At 42.0% G+C, this 19702-nt stretch overlaps 2 protein-coding genes across 2 annotated transcripts in view; both read left to right on the forward strand.

Moving 5' to 3' along the window:
- The window catches only part of RFX4 (regulatory factor X4), an 83520-nt gene extending 79100 nt beyond the window's left edge, over window positions 1-4420 (forward strand). Inside the window, exon 18 of the mRNA XM_079303623.1 lies at window positions 2859-4420. Within this exon, the coding sequence (XP_079159749.1) occupies window positions 2859-3131 (273 nt within the window). The 3' untranslated portion in view covers window positions 3132-4420. The remainder of the gene's footprint in view (window positions 1-2858) is intronic.
- Window positions 4421-7575: 3155 nt separating this feature from the next.
- Window positions 7576-19702, forward strand: part of RIC8B (RIC8 guanine nucleotide exchange factor B) — a 31481-nt gene continuing 19354 nt past the window's right edge. Inside the window, exons 1-3 of the mRNA XM_079304978.1 lie at window positions 7576-7736; window positions 10755-10802; window positions 18599-19207. Of these exons, the coding sequence (XP_079161104.1) occupies window positions 7626-7736; window positions 10755-10802; window positions 18599-19207 (768 nt within the window). The 5' untranslated portion in view covers window positions 7576-7625. The remainder of the gene's footprint in view (window positions 7737-10754; window positions 10803-18598; window positions 19208-19702) is intronic.

Consider the following 19702-nt stretch of genomic DNA (forward strand, 5'->3'; position numbering starts at 1 on the left):
CATTTTCCGAAGGCTCCAAATGCCACTCCCAAAAGTACCAAAATCACTTAGATGGACTTCAAAGTTTCACTCAGCTTAATTAACAGATCCATAAGATTCAATTTGTGGAGAAAAGGGTCAAATTAACAGTGATAAAGATGCATCTAATCAATAGTTTTGGTTATGTCATTTTATATGACTTAAGCATATTTTATGGAGTTAATTTATAGCCAGCTCTCAACAATTCAGTAGTTTCTGGTATGTGTTACTTGCAAGTCCTAAAGTAGTGGCTAACATGCCACAGTAATTTACAACATTCAGCAAAAGTGGGAGCTAATATAATGTAAAGTCAGAGCCACATTCATAAGGAAAATATTTTGTTGTTTGGACATTGAAACCATTTATAATTGGTTGGTGAGTTGAGAATAAAGATAAAGAGATTATTCTCCATCCTTTCACTGTAGAACCTCAGCCTTCACTTCAGGGGAAGACATACTTAACATCGTATTTTCTAAAATGATACTAAAAGAAATTGAATTAATTTTACTTTTGTGGGCAAGGCCTTAACAATAATCTGCTCAAAGTCTCACAGGCTTAAAGGGCTTCTTGTCTAGGCCTAATGGCAGCAGTAGTAACAAGAGTGAGTCAACCCAGAAAATGGTAATTTCCTGTCAAGAGTCCTCCAACAAATGTCGCTTTTATATCTGGCAAAGATCACTAGGCCCCAGTGTTTTGAGTTCAGCTTAAGCACTCTTCATTGAACCGGATGTGGAGTGTGAAAGGTGATTCAGGCAGCACGGGCAGGCATCCGCCCAGATGGCTCTGCTGTGGACACTCCAACAAGGCTGAATAGATGCTTCATTGGGTGAGTTAATAGTCAGCCAGGGGCCAATGAGTACTTTAAAAATATTGTCTTTCAATAGTCTCTTCACTGTAAGGAAAAAGAAGCCACTGAGTCATTTGCGATTAGCTGACCTACCGTTACAAAACTTTCCATCTTGCATTCAGTCATAACAGAATTTATTGTAAAACACTGGATATTTAGAGTCCATGTTATTTTCAAGCAATTATTCTTTTTGCATTCATGACACATTCATAAACACAGCTGCATCGGCTGCGCTCGATGAAAAGGAAAAGCAGCGCCCTGTATCCTGTCCCCTCATGCAGAGCCATCCCCCTGCCTTCCCACTAAGCCCAAGCATGGGCTGCACATTGGAGGAGGAAGATCATTCTTTCTTGGTGCATCCTCTGGGAGCCAAGATTTCATTTGCTCAGGGGCACAAGTTTTGTGGTTCCAAATGACTGAAAAGACATAATGTGGCTTCCTCACATACTGGTGTGTACAACAAGGGGACCCACCACAATATTCCCAGAGTTCATTCTCTTCTTCTTGATGATAGGTGAATGTTTTTACTGGCTGCAAATTTTCAAATAGCAAATTATTCTGACTGAAGGCAGGGATTTCTCTTGGTGTTTGTAAGGGATATAAAAGCAAGTATTTCCCCTGTTAGAAGTCACAACCTTCGTTTCAAAACCTCCAAGGAAAATTGCACTGAGTCATAGGATGTCATAGGCTTCTGCTATGGTTAAGAACACATTTGCCAAGACTGGGCTGCCTTCCTGAGTGTGGTCTGAAGGGGAACAGCACAAACTCCTCATGGAGACACTGCTGCATTTGCCTTGGGCTCATGGAACAGTTGCTTATGCAAATGATTTACCCCAGGCCCATCCACAGTGGAGTAATGTAATGAGACCCCTTGGGAATTTCTGCTACCTCCCTCCTAGGAACACCTACTCCAGTTGTTGTCTCCATAAGCCTCCAAAATATGAGGAAGAGATTTTGCAGCCATGGAAAGCTTTGGCATGCAGCTTGCAAAGTTTGTAAGCATCAGAAGTGATAGTGCTACTTTGCTATCAGCTTTCTAGTTAAAGAAATACCACAGGGTCAAACAACCCAAGACATGGAAATTTTAAATGTGACACTTTGCAGAAAAGGTATAAAGATGTAAAATGTAGAAGCTCTGAAGGTACATGGCTGGCCAAGAGTAACAGGGATCATTGCCATCTCTGTGGTGCACATGGATAACGGGGACAGAACAGGGAGAGCTGTTCCTCAGACACAGATGATCTGCTGCTGCAGGACAGGCAATAAGATAAACACATGCTAAGCAAGCCCTCACAAGCACAATTTATTTTCTGTTGCTGGGCAGCCTGTGGCTATAGAGGGCAAAAGTGGTTCTGTTTTCTTTCCTATCTTATTCTTCCTTAGTAGAAGCCATTTGTCAAACTTCTTTGATTTCTAGTTTCCAATTGTCACTGTGAACAGCTGGGGACTAGAAGGATTCTTCTCATGTCTGCCTCTTTTCAGAAGTTCTCCAATGAGCTGCTGGCTCTGGGGCCAGACCCAAACCATTTTCCTGAAGAAACTGTCAGGATGACTTGTGAACTCTTTAAAGGGAAGGCACCTTCCCAGAAATAAAGATTTTTTTGCTCTCCTCCCTCAAAACTCCATTGAATGAGGAAGACTTCAGACATTTTATTTTCTGATTTTTAGTAAATAGCAAGTTTTTGAGAAAAAGTGGGAGAAAAAAAATTAATTCTATTTATTTTTCTGCTCCCAGATACACCTAGCACTTTGATAAATTATTTTGATATTTAAAATCAGTGACTGTTTTGCAAGACTTTCCCTGAAACTTTGGTTTACAGCAGACACTGATTATCTGATATTTCACCTTCAGTATGAAAACCTTGTTGTTGGATAGCTGCTAATTCCTATGACTTTGGCTTTTCTAAACCCAGAATTCTAACACCACCAGCCCTTATTTTAAAACAAAGTATGTGGCAGATGATTTTTGATTTAACATTTTTTTAAATTGTAGTACCCTTTCAACGGCCCACCATCAAGGATGGAGCCCTGTTTGATGAGCAGCACTCCCAGGCTGCACCCCACTCCGGTGACTCCGCGCTGGCCCGAGGTCCCGGCTGCCAACTCCTGCTACAGCAGCTCCTCCATGCACTCCACAAGATACGGGAACTCCGGCGACATGTACACGCCGCTGGCAACGCGCAGGAATTCCGAGTACGAGCACATGCAACACTTTCCCGGCTTTGCCTACATCAATGGGGAAGCCACCACAGGCTGGGCCAAGTGAAGATGACTGGTGCCAGCTGAGCCCACACACCCACTAGAGTTACAAAAGCTTCGTGCCGTGTGGGACTTTTGGTGGATGTTCTTCGAGGGAGGTGAAAATGGAAAGGATCCCGGGCAGGTAAATGTAGTTCCTAACGTGGGCAGAGCAGATGGTTGAATGTTCCTGTAGCAGAAAAATACTTTTGTGCTGTTCTAGACCACTTTTTGGGCCGACCTGTGCCTTTTGTAATTCTGGGCCAACCCTGTGTGCTCCTGGTTTGAGTGAGCCGCTTTTACCCCCTCTCTTATTGACAAACATTAATAAGTCTTACAAAAAAGAATAAAAACAAGTACTGAAACAGGCCCTATTTATAATTTGAATTGCAGACAGAAAATTCACCCTCAGCAAAACTCCATCATCTGCCGTTCTTGTAAGGTCTTAATGCTTTCCTTAAAAACCATTCTGCCAAGTCATCACTTACTCATATCAATTCCTCTATCTGGTTCCTTAAAAGGACACTGTTGCTGTAGGTTTCAGTTTACACCTAACTTTGTATATTGATGCACCTTTCTGTTGATCCAGTAAGTTTGATTCTTTACAAAAGAGAAGAAAAGACATGTAGCATTGAATTATACACTGCCTTAAGTTGACTATTGTTCGTATTATATATGTATTTGTGTTGAGTTTGCACAATCTGGAAAAATCTAACTTCTCTGGTCAGTAATGACAAGGTAAGAAGGGACTTGGGGACTGGGAAGATTTTGGATTCAGAGCCACATATGTTAAATATGATGATATGAAGCAATTATATAAAGAAAATGACAATGCAAACATGATTATTCATTTAATTATCTATTGACAGGTATGAAACTGTTCTCTCAATTCCTTCATATGGTGATAATTCTCTATAAGTCTACAAAAGCAAAATTCAAAGCTGTGCCTTTGAAGTTATTCTGTACTGTGTATGTGTGGAAAAATGTATTGTATTTTGGGGAGAATTTTTCTTAGACATTTTCTGTCAGATTTGTAGCTATTTGTGAGTTTTTGTTAGTTTTTATTAACATAGCTTTTTCCTTCTGTATTATAAAACGCACCAAGCAAATATGGTGGACCTATTACCCTATGGGTAAGAAATAAATAAATGGAAATATGATAACAGGCATTTTAGTAATTGTTTTGTAAATAAAATCTTTGATAGCACCCAGTGTGATGGTAACCATGTTTATGCCTAAAACGGACATAAGTGTTATTTGTACAGTTGTGCAAGATATATGAGGGATTTTCACACCCAAATAAAGTTCTTGAAAGTAAATAGATGCCAGTCAAATTTACTTAACTGCAAAAACTTCTACAAGCTGCAGACCTTCAAAAATGCTAGATGTCATCATGTATGTTTTTATCCAAGGAATGACTCAAGAACAGGCACAACTGGTGGCAGAGGGGTGATGCATTCCACTTGCCTGATGGACTGGTGATCATGACCTGCCACAGTCCCTCCAAAAATCAGATGCCCTGGTGGGATGTCTGTGGGTAGAACTGGCCAGTAACTCCAGGCTTGGTCTTTGGAAGGATCAGGATGGAGGTGAGCCCAAGCAGCACTCAAGGGAAGCCAGAAGCACTTCCTCTCTTTTTTACAGTAAATTGTTAAACCAAAAGATGCCTGATCCCCATTGACTAAGAGAGAGGAGAAAATGAGACTCTTTTAACATATATATCATATCCTTCAACACTTTTGGGGACAACTGTGCTACCCTGATTTCAATAGCTTGGGGAGACTGTTCAGGAAAGAGGAGGGATATTGGACACAGTGTGAGACCCACAAATAATAAAACCTTTCTGAGTGGAGAACTGAAGCATCCTGGGAGAGGGAATTCTGACCAACAGCAGCACCACAAAGCTGCTCATTTAAAAGAGCCAAGAACATCATCAGTCAGACACAGCTTGGACTGTCTTTTGCAAAAAAACACTCCACAATATTTTTTGTTTTTAATTAATTTAGAAACTTGTTTTGATGCCTCAGGAGTGTGCACTTCCATCTACCTTGGAACTGCCTCCTGATGAGGGCTTTGAAATTTAAAGCAGACATTTAGGGGATAGCATATAGATTGGTGAAACAGAGGCCACCACCTGCATGAGAAGAGCTTGTCCACTGCAGCTCAGACCCCACCACAGCAGCACAAACCACAGCAGCTTTCAGGGTGTGCACCAGGCCCAGGACAGCACCACAGCCTCTGGGTAGAATGTCTGGTGAGGGGCAAGAATGTCTTAAATCATCCCATACCAACAGCCAAACTTCCCAAGTCAGTCAGCAGTCTGTTATCCAATCCTTTCCCTCAACCATGGAAGCTAAAATTTGAGGGTTTTGCCTAGCCATGCATTTATGTGCACATAAAGTAAATATGTGACTATGCAAACATTGCTGAAGAAACTTTTATACCACATTCTGAAATATTCAATCTCAATTGCAATTTCTCTTGTTATTTTTTTCCCATTTTCTTATTTTTGTTTCCCCTTTTTTCTATTTTTTCCCCCTTTTCTCTATTTTTTCTTTTTTTCCCCTTTTCTCTCTCTCTTTTTTTAAAATTTCTTGCTTACATTCTCTTTTCTTAACACAAAATACAAATTTTTATGAAGATAAGATCTTTTTCATGGACTAAAACATATAACAAATGATAGGTATATAACATATATAGTAGAATAAAAACTAACGTTATATATTACAGCATAACTAACGAAACACATTAATATTTTTAAATAGATCTACACACACACAAATACATATGTATATGTGTATGTATGCCTATAAAAATCCACTACAATGCTTCGAGATTTTTCATTACCAGGTAGAAAAAAGACTCAGCGGGGGAAGAGCAGTGAGAACTCCATTCAGTAGCATGAATCCTGTTTTTGTCAGGCTACCTCTTGCTGCTAAGGTCACTACCCTTTGACAAAAATGGCCTCTGACCTCCCCAGCCCCACAATTCTGTTGTGACTGACCCTGAAACCCATGAAATTCAGGGGCAGACATTGCTTTGGAAGGTTTAGATAAAGCTGACTAACATGGGAAGGGCTCATGGTATGCACCCATCTGAAAAGGTCTGGCAGTTCTTTGGTAGAGGATGCAATTTATTCTGTCCCTGTCTTTCACTGAAATCCTAATCCTTCATATGCTACATAAAGTGGAAACTAAAAGGTGCTGATGATGAATAACAATGTGCCTTTAAAGGGCAGTAACAATTTTCTAACCTTTATTTTTCAGGTTTTTATAATTAAAAAGAAAATTAATTGGCTATGTGCAAGTAAAATGAGTGTTTTGCTGTGCTGTGAAGTAAATCTAAGCAGGAGTATACTTTATTATAGAATTGTAAATCTAACAAGCAAAAGACTTTTTTCACCGGGTTTATCTCCAAAGCTGCATTAGCTTACAGATGGATCTGACTCAGAAGGAATGGCTGTTCACTGGGGGGCTGGATTTTGTTACTCCTCGCAGTCCAGTGACTGCGCTGCTCTGGATTTATATCCCAGTTCTTGCGGCAAGAAACCGCTAAGGAGGAAATTCGGGCTCTGGTTTGGGTGTGATCCTGAACACTGCGGACCTGCAGGGTCACACCCGAGCAGCTCTGGCCCGTCCGCCTGCAAGGGAAACCTCCCGGCGCTGGCACCGGGCATTGAGCGATTAAAGGTTTCTCTTTCTCGCGATTCCTGAATTCAAGGAATGAAGATTGAATTTTTTAAAATTATTTTTTACATTGATTTCTGCTGTGTGTACAATGAATTTCGATTATAGGCACCTCGAGCACGGCAATATCGTGTATCTGCTCGGTGTGGTTTAAATCCAAAACCTTCATAGAGACACGGTTCACCCTCGCCCGGCTTTGCGGACGCAGCCCACCTTTCCCTCCTGTTCTCCTGAACAAAGCACAGAACTTCCCAATGGTACCATCATCCTCTGATGGGTTACACTTGAGAAAAATGGGGTTGGTTTTGCTGGCAGGCGCTGTGGCGGAGCCCCGCTTCAGGGAATGCACACACACTTCGCCCGCGGCGGGAGCCCAAAGAAAGCTTAAGCAAAAGCGGCCAGCCCTGGCTGGGGCAGCGGCTCGCCTTGTGACAGACACGGTGTGCACAGGGCAGGGGGCAGAGAGCGCACAGTCGAACAGCCCTCAGGAGGCGGGAGGATGTGCCGGGCCGCGCCCTGTCCCACCCAGAGTCCCGAGAGCGCGCACGGCCGCTCCCCGCGGCGCTGTGGGCACGGACTGCAGCACCCATGGTGCCCGCGGCAGCAAAGCCGGGCGCGCCGCGCCGCTCGGCATGCTGGGAGATGGAGTCCTCTCCCGCAACGGAGGGACGGCAGCCAATAGGAGGGCTCGGGGGTGAGCGCCGCCGCCGCTGCAGCCAATGGCGCGCGGGCGCTGCCTGCCAGTCCGGCGTCGGGCGCGTCGGGGGGCGTGGGGCGCGCGGGCGGGGCGCGGCCGCTGCCGGCGGCGCCGGGCGGGGCGGGCCGGACTGTCGGGCATGGAGCCGGGCGCGGAGCCGGCCCCGGAGCTGGGCGCGGTGCTGGAGGCCGTGGAGGGGCGCGGCGGCGCCGAGGCGGTGGAGCGCGTCCTGGCGTGGTACAACGAGGAGGTAACGGGTCCCATCCCCCTCCCCTCTGCGCCGCTCCCCCGGCGGTGTCGCCGGCCCGCCCCGCCCGCCATCGGCAGCGCCGCCAGCATCGTCCTGGTCCCCCCGGGCTGGGCTCCGCTGGGTCCGCAGCGCTCGCCGCTTCACCGCCGCGCCCCTGCCCGCCGCAGCCTCCCGGCCCTTGCCGTGCTCTCCCGGGGGCCGGGGCAGTGTCCTGAGGAAAGCAGACTTCCAAGGCAGCACCAAGCCCATTGCCAAGCTCGGCCCCCGGCGCCGGGAGTGTGGCTTCTCGGTGATCGGGCTGCAAAAGGGGCTGTTTGTTAGCGTACATTTGCCTCACAAGTGTTCTAAGCTACGTACACCGCTGGGCAGGGGCTGGAGAAAAGAACGCCGAGGTCTCCTGGTGCCTGCCCACCTGCTGAGGTGCTGCCCTTTGTCACCGGGAATAGAGAGGGCTTTCCATGGCTGGACACTGCCCGTGCAGGGGGCAGCGGCTGCCGAATGGCCTGGCGCACCTCGCTGCGTTTTTCCGTGTTTCTGGCCCAGCAAAGCGAAAGGGGAAGCTTAGAGCAGGTTGTGTTTTTAATGCAGGCAGGTAAGGGTTTGCTGCTGTTTCAGTCTGATGTGGGGATGTTCAAGAAGTGAAGTGGTTTCCTGCTAATGTAGGGATGTGAAAGTCAGTGTGAAAGTAGATGTTGGGTGGGTTTTTATATTTTTCCTCGCCTGTTCTAATAGGGACATTTTCACACGTAGACTGTAGTAGAGCAGTAGAGTCCCTTCTGAAAGATTACATCTCACCCCATTAGGTTTTTGCTCTTTGTATAGGTGCTTGTGGGACTGGTACACAGGTCTCTAAAGCTGGTACTGACTCCAGGTTTGGCTTTAGCTGTAATTTAAATGTAGTTGTGTTGAACTTCTTATTGACAGAAATTTAGGAATCTATAGGAACAAACATTTAGTTAAAGTTTCATAGCTTTGTGGTTAGGGAAGAAGCCAAATGAATGTGGTTGTGATGTGGGTATTCTTCAGCCTCCAAGAGGTGTCTTGAAATTGGCTCTCCTAAGTGCAGTATGTTTTACATCTGATAATGGCAGTAACTAATTTGTTCACTCACACTCACACTTGTAGAAGAACCTTAAGTAACAGCCTTGACACAGGCTGCCTTTGTGCACGTGAAATTCAGAGGCAGAGATTGATGCAGCTGCAGGGCACTTTCTCTGAAGGATTGGTAGATAAGGAGTTCATGAGACACATCTGTTTTAACTTGCTGACCTCTGAGGGACAGAAAAAGGATTCTGATTGAAGGAACCTTTTGTCTCCATCCTTACTCTTCAAAATAACCCCATGTTAAATGGGTTCTGTCAAAAAAGCATGGGCAAGCATAATTTGTTAATTTTGCTGTACTGGAGTTTATGCATTCTCAGCAGCTTTCCCAGATGAATTATTTAGGTTTGAGTTGAATCCTGAAGGGCAGAGTGAGAACTTGTGCAGCTTCTATTCTGACATTTCAAGTATTTGCATGAAGTCTTGGAGTTAAATACTTCTTTTGGAGTGGATTGAGAAACTTTAATGCTGTCTCAGTATGACATTGCTCTTACTGTGTTTCTTGTTCAAACTTTTTAATCATATTTCCTCCGTCTTTTTTTTTATGTACACTTTGTTACTGACACTTTGTCTATGGGCCAGCAAAGACTGGGCAGTCTTCAGTTTCCAGAGCTTTCTGTTTCCTTAGGTTTTTTTCCAAATAGCAAATTAAATGTGCTTTAATTGAAAAGAAAGGATGGATCAAGTGTGGTTCCAAGGTGCAGATGCCTGTAGAATGACCATAATGATAGAAATTAATAGGTCTATTGGTGCTTCTCTATGCTGTCCCATTTGCAATGATTATTCCAGGTCTCTGTTCCTCTACTGCTTAGGCTCGTTCTCACTACATTGCTTTTGTAAATTCACAAAAATGTTCATGTGCAAACATCAAGGTTGCATTCTCTTGGTTAACTGCTCATCATTTAATCCTCACCTCCTTTTGATTGGCATGTTGCTGAACTCCTGTGGTCCAGCTGGGAGCCCTGTAAGAGAGAGGAAGGGAATGATTTTCCTGCCATCCTCAAGGCTCTAACTGATGTTGGTAACCTTTGGTGGTTGGGTAGATGTCCAAGGCCTTTCTGTGTAACTGTGAGCTTGGGTCATGAAAGCTGAGAAGGCCATGGATGTGCTATGGAAAGTCACTTTTGTTTCCCAGTCACTTGCATGATGTAGCAAGTTGCATATGAGAAGTAGAAATTGAAATTTAAATTTTTTTCAATGCTGTTCATCATACTTGATAATTTATACTGGAAGTTTTAAAATGTTGAGAGAGTTGTCTTGTATTAATGCTGTTTTCTTTGTCTGGCAGAATAACTTTTGCCATATGAGTAACATTTCACTAATAGTGTTCTTCAGGGTGCTAAGATAGAACTGTTCAATAGAAAATAAGGAGTTGTTGTTAGACCATGTCTATCTTGTGTTTAACTGTACCAGAGAAACAAATGCCTTGGTAAAGGATTTTGGAGGCTGCCAGAACACAGAAAGTGGTAGTTTTTGTAGCAAGGCTTATTTGATTTGTACTAGTTGTTTTCTGGGCAAGATGATGCTGTGGTGGTTCTGGTTTGGAACAGACAGAGCAGCCAAAAGCTTGTAAGCAAGATCTACTTGGGGAAGAATCTGGGTGATGAGGTATGTGTAAAACACAAGGCAATCCTCTCTCATTTTTCACCCTGTCAAGTGCCATGTGTGAGGTGGCTGATGCACATCCCACAGATAAAAGCTTACTCTGCACCAGTAGTAACTGTGAAACTCTTCATTGGAGTCACTTGCTGAAGCTTTTGCTGTTGGGGAGGATGGGAAAAGGATGGCATGGTTGTAGCCTCATTTTTTGAGGCTGAGTTTAACCAGACCCCTGAAGTTTTGAACAGTTTTGCAGGTATTACATCCTCAGCAGCTGTTGTGCATGTGACAAACACAACCTCTTGTCTTTACTTACAGAATCGGGCCACTTTCAAATTTGACCCTGCAGATGAAGACAAAAGAAAGGTGAGTAAAAGAGGCTGCTGAGCTGCATACCTCAATGGAGAAGTGTAAAAGAGTAAAGGCAGTCTCTTAACTTAGCTGCCATTGTGAAAAGGTGCAAGCAGTGAGAATGAAGTTATATTTTAAGTTTTGCTTTTTCAGTCCAAGAGACATGACAACTAGACATTCCCCCCCCCCCCCCTTTTTTTTTTTTTTTTTCTGGAAGAGAAATTCCTCTAGCAAAGCCCTCAGTCTTGAATGGAAGTAGCTACAGAAATGCCTATAAATTATTTTTCTGGGTATGGATTTGAGATGAGGTGGAGGAATAAGGGTAAAGATACTCTTCTATATCTACTGAGGTAAAATTTTGCAATACATTTTTCCATTTTCTCTCTTCTCAGCAGGTCACAATATGACAGATGTATTTCTTGTCTATGTGAGATCCTTAAAGAACACTAGGGATTAAGATGAAGGGATAAGTAAGTGAAGAAGAAAGCTATTAAGCTGTAAGGAAGATAGGGTTGTAGAAGCCTATTATTCCAAAGGTGGCTGTAATCAGTGAGATATGGTAAGTGCATGTCAGGTGTCAAAGCTGGGAAGTGAATTGAGTTGTCCAGGTGTGGTAGGGCTTAACACACCCTTTGGGATCCATCCACAGCCTCACATTTAAAGCTTGGATGTGGAATTTTTTATTTTTTCCTGTTGTTATTTTTAGGGTGTAATATGTAATAACAAGCCCCTTCCTTTCTGTTGTGTAATTAACTTTGGGGCTGATTTGCATATTTATTCAGAAAATGTTCATTAGTGATTGAGGCTGTATGTTTCTGCTATTTCTGAAATGAACTTAAAGTTTGAAATCAGAATTGCAAGGTTCCTACAAGGATAGCTTGTCCGAAATTTGGCACACATTATTTCATTCTGTGATCTTATGCTAAATCTAAGTATTTTAAGGTATTATGTTTTTTTCTGGTAGAAATGAGTGGGATGAGAAGTCTGGCAGTCTTTTCAAACCCATCAGTTGTTTGTGCTTTAGTCTTCAGTTGCAATTCCTTGTTACACAGAGGACTCAAAGACCTGTTAGCTTTGCTTTATCTATGACTTTACTTGAAGCTGACACTCAGTGATGTGGTGATGGAGTGTGTGTGTCCTTTCTGATCTGTAGAGGAACTCAGCTGGGATCTGGACTTGATGTTCTTACCTCTGTTCTCTCACCATCCCTACCATCCCTTTTTACATTGCAAATGAGCAAATGTCTGGTCTGAAAAGTTGATTGCCAGCTACAGAACACAGAAAAGGAAAAGAGAGCAGAAGCCAAATTGTCAAAAGCCAAATAAAGACAATGAGTTTGGAGAGGTGAATATAAGTTATACAGTATAAGGATTTTTTATTTTTTTTTTAAGCAGCCCATACACACCAGTGACATGCTGAAAATACAAAAGACAGGAAGGCCAAAACTATGGCTTGACTAGAAACTGGATCAGTTGGACTAAGTAAATTGTTCTGCAGTGACATATGAGGATCAAAGCATGATGCTTTTAGGCTACAACCTAACTAAATCAGCAGTGAGTTTGTGATACTGAATTCCAGGAGGAAAGTAGGTTGTGTCCTCTAGCAGACAGAAAGAAAGGTAATGCTATCAAGCTTGTCTATCTGGACATAGCCACAGGACTGTACTACATCACAATTGTGATAAAAGACAAGGTTGTAATGTGAGCTGTCCTTGTATTTGTCCTGGTTGTTTGTTTAATGATGTATCTGCCTTGGACTGTCTGTGGTGGGTGTTCTGGATATAAATCAGATGGCAATCTGGCAATCAGATACCAAGCACATCAGGTCAGTGCCAATCCTTCTTAACTTGTTATACTAATAAAAAATATGTATTTGTGTAAGCCTGTTTTCAGTTTCTGTATGTAAACAGTATAGAAATTGCCAAGCAGAAGTAAATGTGATCTGAAATAGCAGTTGAAAAAATTAAAGCAATGGTGTTGTTTCTGAGGATCTTAATGAGCTCTTAGAAATTTAAAATACTTGTCTCAAGCAGCCAAGAAGTTGTTGACAGTGTTGTGCTGGGAAAAGTTGAGTCTTCAGAACTGCAGCACTTCACAGCACCACAGCATGGTTGAGACAAACAGTTGGTTCTTTAGGTCTGTTCAGGAATCCACTCCAAAAAAGTAATATCTATTAACTTGACCAGGCAGTCACCTTGGAGAGAGTTGTCAGGTGTAGTGTCTCCCTCTCTGGGGCACAGCAGATGCTTCAGCTCAAGCTCAAGTCCTAATACAAAAAGGAAAGGGTTTTTTGAACCACTTGATCCTTACTTAATAGCTTTGCTTTCAATTATTTATACTTTGTTGGGGCCAAATATTTCTTCTGAAGTAGCAACACATTTGTGCTGTTTACAGGCTTCAAATGGTAAGAAAATTGCAGTACTGTTTGTGCCCTGGAAATGTCTCTCAGCACTGACTGCCTGGTTGGTTGTAGCATTCCACAGCTGGAAGTTGCCACAGCTGTGATATAACACCTTTATATCACCATTTGCTTCATCTAATATAACAGATGAAGTGAAATCTGTCCAAGATGGCAAATAAGGCTTTTTAATTCGAGTGAAAGCAACTGAGTTTGCAAGAGGAAGGGGAAAAAAGGGAAGCAGCAGCCAAATGTAAGAATATGACAGACAAGCCATATTCATAACTGAACTATTTCTTCTTCAGCTCCATGCCTTTCTGTCTGCTTCATCTTTTGTAGTACTTGCAGCATCTGGTTTCTGCTGTATCAGATCCAGTTTACCGTGTTGGGTCTCTTAATAGAAATCTTCAGAATTTGAGACCAGTGTTCTTGAGTTATTCTCTAGGTTCACTTTGAATATAATGGATCTAAAATTCTGTGGGAAGAAAATCACCAAAACAGTGTTTTTCCCTATCATCACTGAGTGTTTTCAAGATGTTGGAATAGCTGGTGGTAAATCATATCAAATGTATTGTGGGGCTTTCTCTACCAGTTAAATTCATCATGTGGGAAGATAGTCTCTAAGTCTGTGGATAGTACCATAATTTAACTCTGGAAGGATGGAAGGAGTGAAGTATGTTGATGGAGCAAGATGCTGTCGTGCTCTGAATCTTAGAACCCCATTCTTAGACACTTTCTGTTGCTTCAGGGAGGTCTGAAGGTTCCTGCAGCTACCTAGGCACAGTTTTTCTCTTCCCAGTAAATTTGGGGCAAGCTTTTAAAGTCTATTAGTGAGTGTACTGTAAAAATATTAAGCTCAAGTTCTTCTGTGGGCACTTTGTGTGGTATCTTAGTATTAGTTGCTGTTGTTACTGTTCTGACTTCACCAAAGCCCCTTAAGGGAGTACCAGTCTGTGAGAGGAAGAAAGTGCTAAGTACCCTTCATTAATACAGAGCATTTGTTCTAATTCCCTCTGGTCCTGCCCATTTGCCATCCAGCATTTTTCAGCTTTTACTGAAACCTCTTAAGGTTCATGAAAGCCATCTCTCCTTTTAGCATCTTTCTTTCACCATGGGATTACAGAGGATAAAAGGGTTCTCCCTCTCCCTGTCCAGTGGGGTGAGCAGGGGCTGCTGTGAGTGCAGCTATGCAGGGTTTCACCTTTCTGTGACTCTGAAGCAAGTGGTGGTTTATTGGTGGTTTAATCCACCTGTTCTGACAACAAGCATTGCTCAGTGTGCTCCTCACCTCACCTGCAGAATTGTGGTGCTCTCACATGTTCAAACCTTCAGCTTGGAGCTGTGCCATGTCAGAGCTGGCAGGCTCCTGCCAAGCAGCCAAACATCCTGCTGTCAGTGTGGGCTCAGCAGTGAAGTGCTCCAAAGAAAGCAGGCTCAATCCTCAGGAGTGCAAGTATGCACCTTCCCTTCCCACCCACATCTGTCCACAAAGACTAGGCAAAAATTTGGCACTGCCTTCTCAGGGGAGGTTATCTCATTGTCCTGTAATTCAGCACACTTGATGATACATATTATGTAAATGTTGTCTTGACTTCCAGAGAAATTAAAGTTCTAACTAACATTTCAAATATTCTTGGGCTTACTTTCTCATTGCCATGGATGCTTAGCTCTGAAACCTAACAGACATTTAAACACAGAAACTGAAGAGTTGTGCTCCCTTTTTCTTCCCCTCCCTTTCCCCCAGCCTAATCAGCCTGTGAACAAAGATAGTGGAAGATAATGGAGGCAAAGAAATTATATTGGCCCAAAGCCACACAGCAGATCTGTGGCTGAGCAAGGGAGAAAACACAGGTCTCTTGTATCTCAGGAGAGGTTTTTTTCCTACTGGGCTGTGTTGCTTCTTAGCACATCAAGACTTTCTGCTGTCAAGATGGACCAAAATGGGTTAATAGTTTATTTGTCAAGATGACAAATGGGTTTTCCCTGTTCTAACAAAAAATTTAACGCTACAGCATAAACAAAAGGAATGGTGTGCATTGTTCTGTGTTAATCTTACTGTTAACACAAAAGCTGAAAAACCTGGAATTTCAGAGAAATTACCTTTTTGCAACATTACGGTTTTACAATAAAAAAAGTTAAAGCTGGAAACTGCCTTGAGTCTGTGAAAAAGTATATAAAAACACTGCTTGCTGTAGCATGGCTGATGAAAGTCAAAATGTTATCTGGATGTTGAAAGTCAAAATGTTACCTGATGTTGTTGTTTGGATTCTAAAAAGGGCAGAAATGTTAGAATCCAAACAAAAAAAAAAAAAAAAACGAGTTAAAATCTTGCAGTGACCTAAAGGGTAGCAACAAAGCCTCTGAAACTGGAACCATCATCATGTTGTAGAAGGGGGAGGTATCTTCCTGTCTGAATTGTCACTTGCTTTTGTTTCCAACCACATGAATGAAATCTGTTCCCCTTAGTTTATGTGATGCTAATGGCCTACAGGGTGGTAGAAAGAGCACCACCTAAAGAAAATGAAAATCATCATAATGTTGTTGTGATCACATCTCTTCCTGTTTTTTTCTCTGCTCATAATTTCCCATGTACCATCAAGGCCAAAACAGAAAAGGTGCTGTATGGCATTTGGTTTTAATTGTCTCCAAGGCAATTTCCCAATAGGGTTAATCTTTCCATGGGTAGTTCTGCCATTATAATCAGATACTCTGGCTTTTCCTGGGCTGCTGATGGCTCTTGGGATCAGCCAGCAGTGCTTCACTGTCACAGATATCCTAATTGATTGCTGATTCCTCTAAAATCATCCTTGATGGCTTACTGGGTGTTAACTCCAGAGAACTTTGTCAGTAGTTAAGTTGTAAGCTTAAGTTGATTTTTTCTCAAAATAAAAGTTGTATTTAATATCTATCTTTAGTACAACTATTCAGAGTTAAGACTTTTCTGGTGCTGTGTTTCACTAAGATTTGAAGCCAATAGATGATTTTATATTTTTTTAATTAAATTGCATGTCATTTACTGTTTGGAGGGAAGGTTAGACTTCCACCTCTCATAGCAAATCAGCAGGAGGGTGGTGTCCTTTGGAATCCCTCCTGCAGTACTTTTGACACTTTGCAGTGACACTTTCATAGCAGCAGGTGGGTAAAACATGGGGAAAAAGTCTGAATTTGAATGGCTTGGTCTCTTTCTAATCAAATGAGTGTTCAGAATTTGGATAAATTGTTAGAGACCACTTTGTACCAGCTGTTACCAACAAGAAAGTCTAGTTGAAAAGTGCTTAAAAACAGAACAAACTAGCATTTTTCTGAAGTTGTGTGATCTGTCCATTCAGTTGTGTGTTATTCCTCAAAACCAAACAGATTGTACACTTCAGCTTGCAAAGCAGCATTAATTGTATGGAAAATTCTCAGCAACAGAAAGGTTGGAAAGAAAGGTTAGAAAAAAGTCAGGCTGTGACTAATTTGGCTGTGGATCTAGACTGGAGATTTTTTTGTTTTGGGTGTTTTTAAAAACCCTTCAAAAGTGCCAGTTTCAGGCACATTTAGTGCAAGTCCTGCATACCATGCTTAAGTCAGGGAATTGTGCAGGTCTGTGTGAGCAGCATTAGGTTAGTGGTGGAGAGCTCTGAGAACTCTCTAGTTGAGTATCTTTTTCCAGCCACAGTAAGTATATGCCTGTACAGGTGGTCACATGTGGGATTTTTAGTGTTGTAGTGTCTCTGGTATTCTGATAAAGTTTTCTCATGTTGCCTGTGTGGTAAGAGGTGGGGCTCATTCCTTGTTTTCAAACTCTTACTGGATTAGTCTAGTCAGGGCTGTGGAAGTGCAGTCAAGATCTGATTGTCTGGGTGGTGCTTTTGGGTGGGCTTAACCTCAGGACAGGCATATTAGAAATCATATTGTGACTTCCTACTGTTTGACATTTTATTTTGACATGTTTATAGATTTTCTTTTAATATTGTTGAAGTCAAAAGAAATGTTGTTTTCTCCCATATTCTTCTGGAATGTTTGTTCTAAATGTGCTTTAGACTTAATGTTTGTTGTTAATTTTATAATATTTTCTTTAATTGTAAGTCATCACAGTAATAATATTGGCTTAGATGTCCTAAGTGGAGCCTTTGTTTTGAAATTTGTGTCAAGGTCATGGGCTCCTGTGCTCCTCACCTTTTCATTGTGGTGTTGGTGAAACATGGACTTCCAGAGACCATTCCCCAAGAAACATTTTATTCTTTACTAGCATTCCTTTGCTTTTTGTAATCACTGTCTTGACACAGACTGCCTGAGATCACAATATGAATTTTGGGTCCTATGCAGACTTCTGCACTAGAGGTCTGCCACTCAGTGGCTACTCTGGCTTCTTTGGTAATTTATTAATGTTGGTGGTAAAGACATCAACCTGGGGAGGTGAGAACCATGGAGGAACTGTGTTCTAGTAGGTACAGTTCAGTTTCTATTGTATTGGGAACTTCTTTGTGACTATACTTCTGACTCTGGTACCCATGAGTAGTAGTATTGTCTTGAGTGCAAGGCATAAAAACCCATGGGAGTCCTCTCAAATCAAGCAATCTCTTCTGGCCTCTCTTTTCTCCTATTTGATTCATTGATTGTCCATTTCTGTCTTATAAAAGGTAATACTTCCATAATTCAGATGTTACAGATCTGACCTGCAGATTATTGGAGTGTTGTATTTTCTGGTGCTGCATTTATGTGATTTTTTTTACCCCTGCAGTCCTCTTGGTATAAGGAATCCGTGAACTGTTTTGACATCAAGAACAATCTGTGTTGATAAAGCAGCAGCTTTGCTGGTTTGGTAAAACTGCTACAGTTTGCCTTCAAGTAAAACTGCATTATGTTTCTGTGTCAGAGGTGTTATTTCTGAGAGTTGTACTTAAAATGGGAGAAGTCTGTCGATGAGGTTGAAGTGGCCACACAAATCAGAGCTGTTACCAAACATGGAGTACTAATCCTTGTATGTGAAGTAGCAATTATATTGGTTTCTGTTTCTCCCAGCCTGCTGAAGAAACAACCTTAACTTAAAATTCTGCAAGGGCTGTAGGTGTGACTGTTGTATTTTGAGGTATTTTTAAAAGCTTTCACTTCTCTCTAGCTTTGTTATTCTTCTGGAGTTTTTAGTCCTGATACTGTAACTGGCAGTGGTGGGTCACAGATGCTATTTTACCTTAATGCTTTGGCAAGTGTTCATGTATTTGGATTGTGCCCATGAGGAAAGCTGCTTTTGGTGCTCTCTGGATGCCTTTGGTAACAGCTCATATTTTGAAGCACTAATATGGAGTACCTAGTTTCTCAAGTTAGATAAAACATCAAAAGTTATATGGAAGCTTAGCAAAGTAGTTTCTTACTGCCACCAATATTTTGACACTGAAACTGTTTCCTTTTTCTTTGTTGTGTTTGCCTAGAAACTGTGTGAGGGAATTCTAAACATCCTTGAAAAAGACACAAAAACTTCATGTCAAGTTGCCTGCCTGGAGGCCCTCCGGATTCTGTCCAGGGACAAGAAGGTTTTAGTGCCTGTAACCACAAAGAGGAACATGCAGATCCTTATGAAGCTAGCAAAGCTGGACACTGTGGAAGATCCTCTGGACAGAGTATCTGAATTTCCTGTGATAGTAGAAGCCTTAAAATGCCTCTGTAACATAATTTTTAATAGCTCAGTTGCACAGAAGCTCAGTTTGGAACTGAATCTTGCAGCGATGCTCTGCAATCTTCTGCAGAAGTGCAAGGACCGGCAGCTGGTTGATGACATTAAATGCTTTGATTTGCGCCTGCTCTTCCTCTTGTCGCTTCTGCACACAGATATTAGAGCACAGCTGCGTCAGGAGCTGCAAGGGGTGCAGGTTTTGACTCAGGCTTTGGAGAGTTCCCTGAGTGTAAGATGGACAGAAGAATATAAAGCAGCAGAAGATCGTGACAGACCTCCTCTGTCTTTGCAAGAGACAGATTGTGCCATTGAGGCACTAAAAGCTCTATTTAATGTAACACTTGACAGTTGGAATGTCCACAGCAAGGTAAGGCTTAGCTGAAGTGCTTCTTTCAATTGATTTTGTTTAGCCTGCAAGAACCAGTGGGGATGGCATCTTTTAATATGACATCAAGTGCAAGAACCAAATACACTTTCTTTGTTATGTCTTATGAATAAGACATAATATCTTGGTTTGTATTTATTATTAAGACAGATTTTTTTTTCCTTAGATAAATATGCTTCCTATGTGTTTCATCCTTAAATTTATAAACAGAAATTACAAGGGTTACTTTGCTGAATAACCTGAGTCTGCTAAAGCAGGAGAATTATATAGGGAACCTTTCTTTTTAGTCCACATCATAGTCTCTAGAACAGTTCCACTGGACTTGGGAAATATGCAGCATATAAAGCTGATCAAAATTCTACAGTAGTTAAAAATTGCAAATAGTTGTTCTCTGTAATGTGCTGGACTAAACAGCAAATCAGACATTAATTGTAACTTTAAGGAATGTAAAACTTGAGCAAAGTTGGAAGTTTATTC

This window comes from Erithacus rubecula, assembly GCF_903797595.1.
Source record: "Erithacus rubecula genome assembly, chromosome: 4".
Taxonomy (NCBI): domain Eukaryota; kingdom Metazoa; phylum Chordata; class Aves; order Passeriformes; family Muscicapidae; genus Erithacus; species Erithacus rubecula.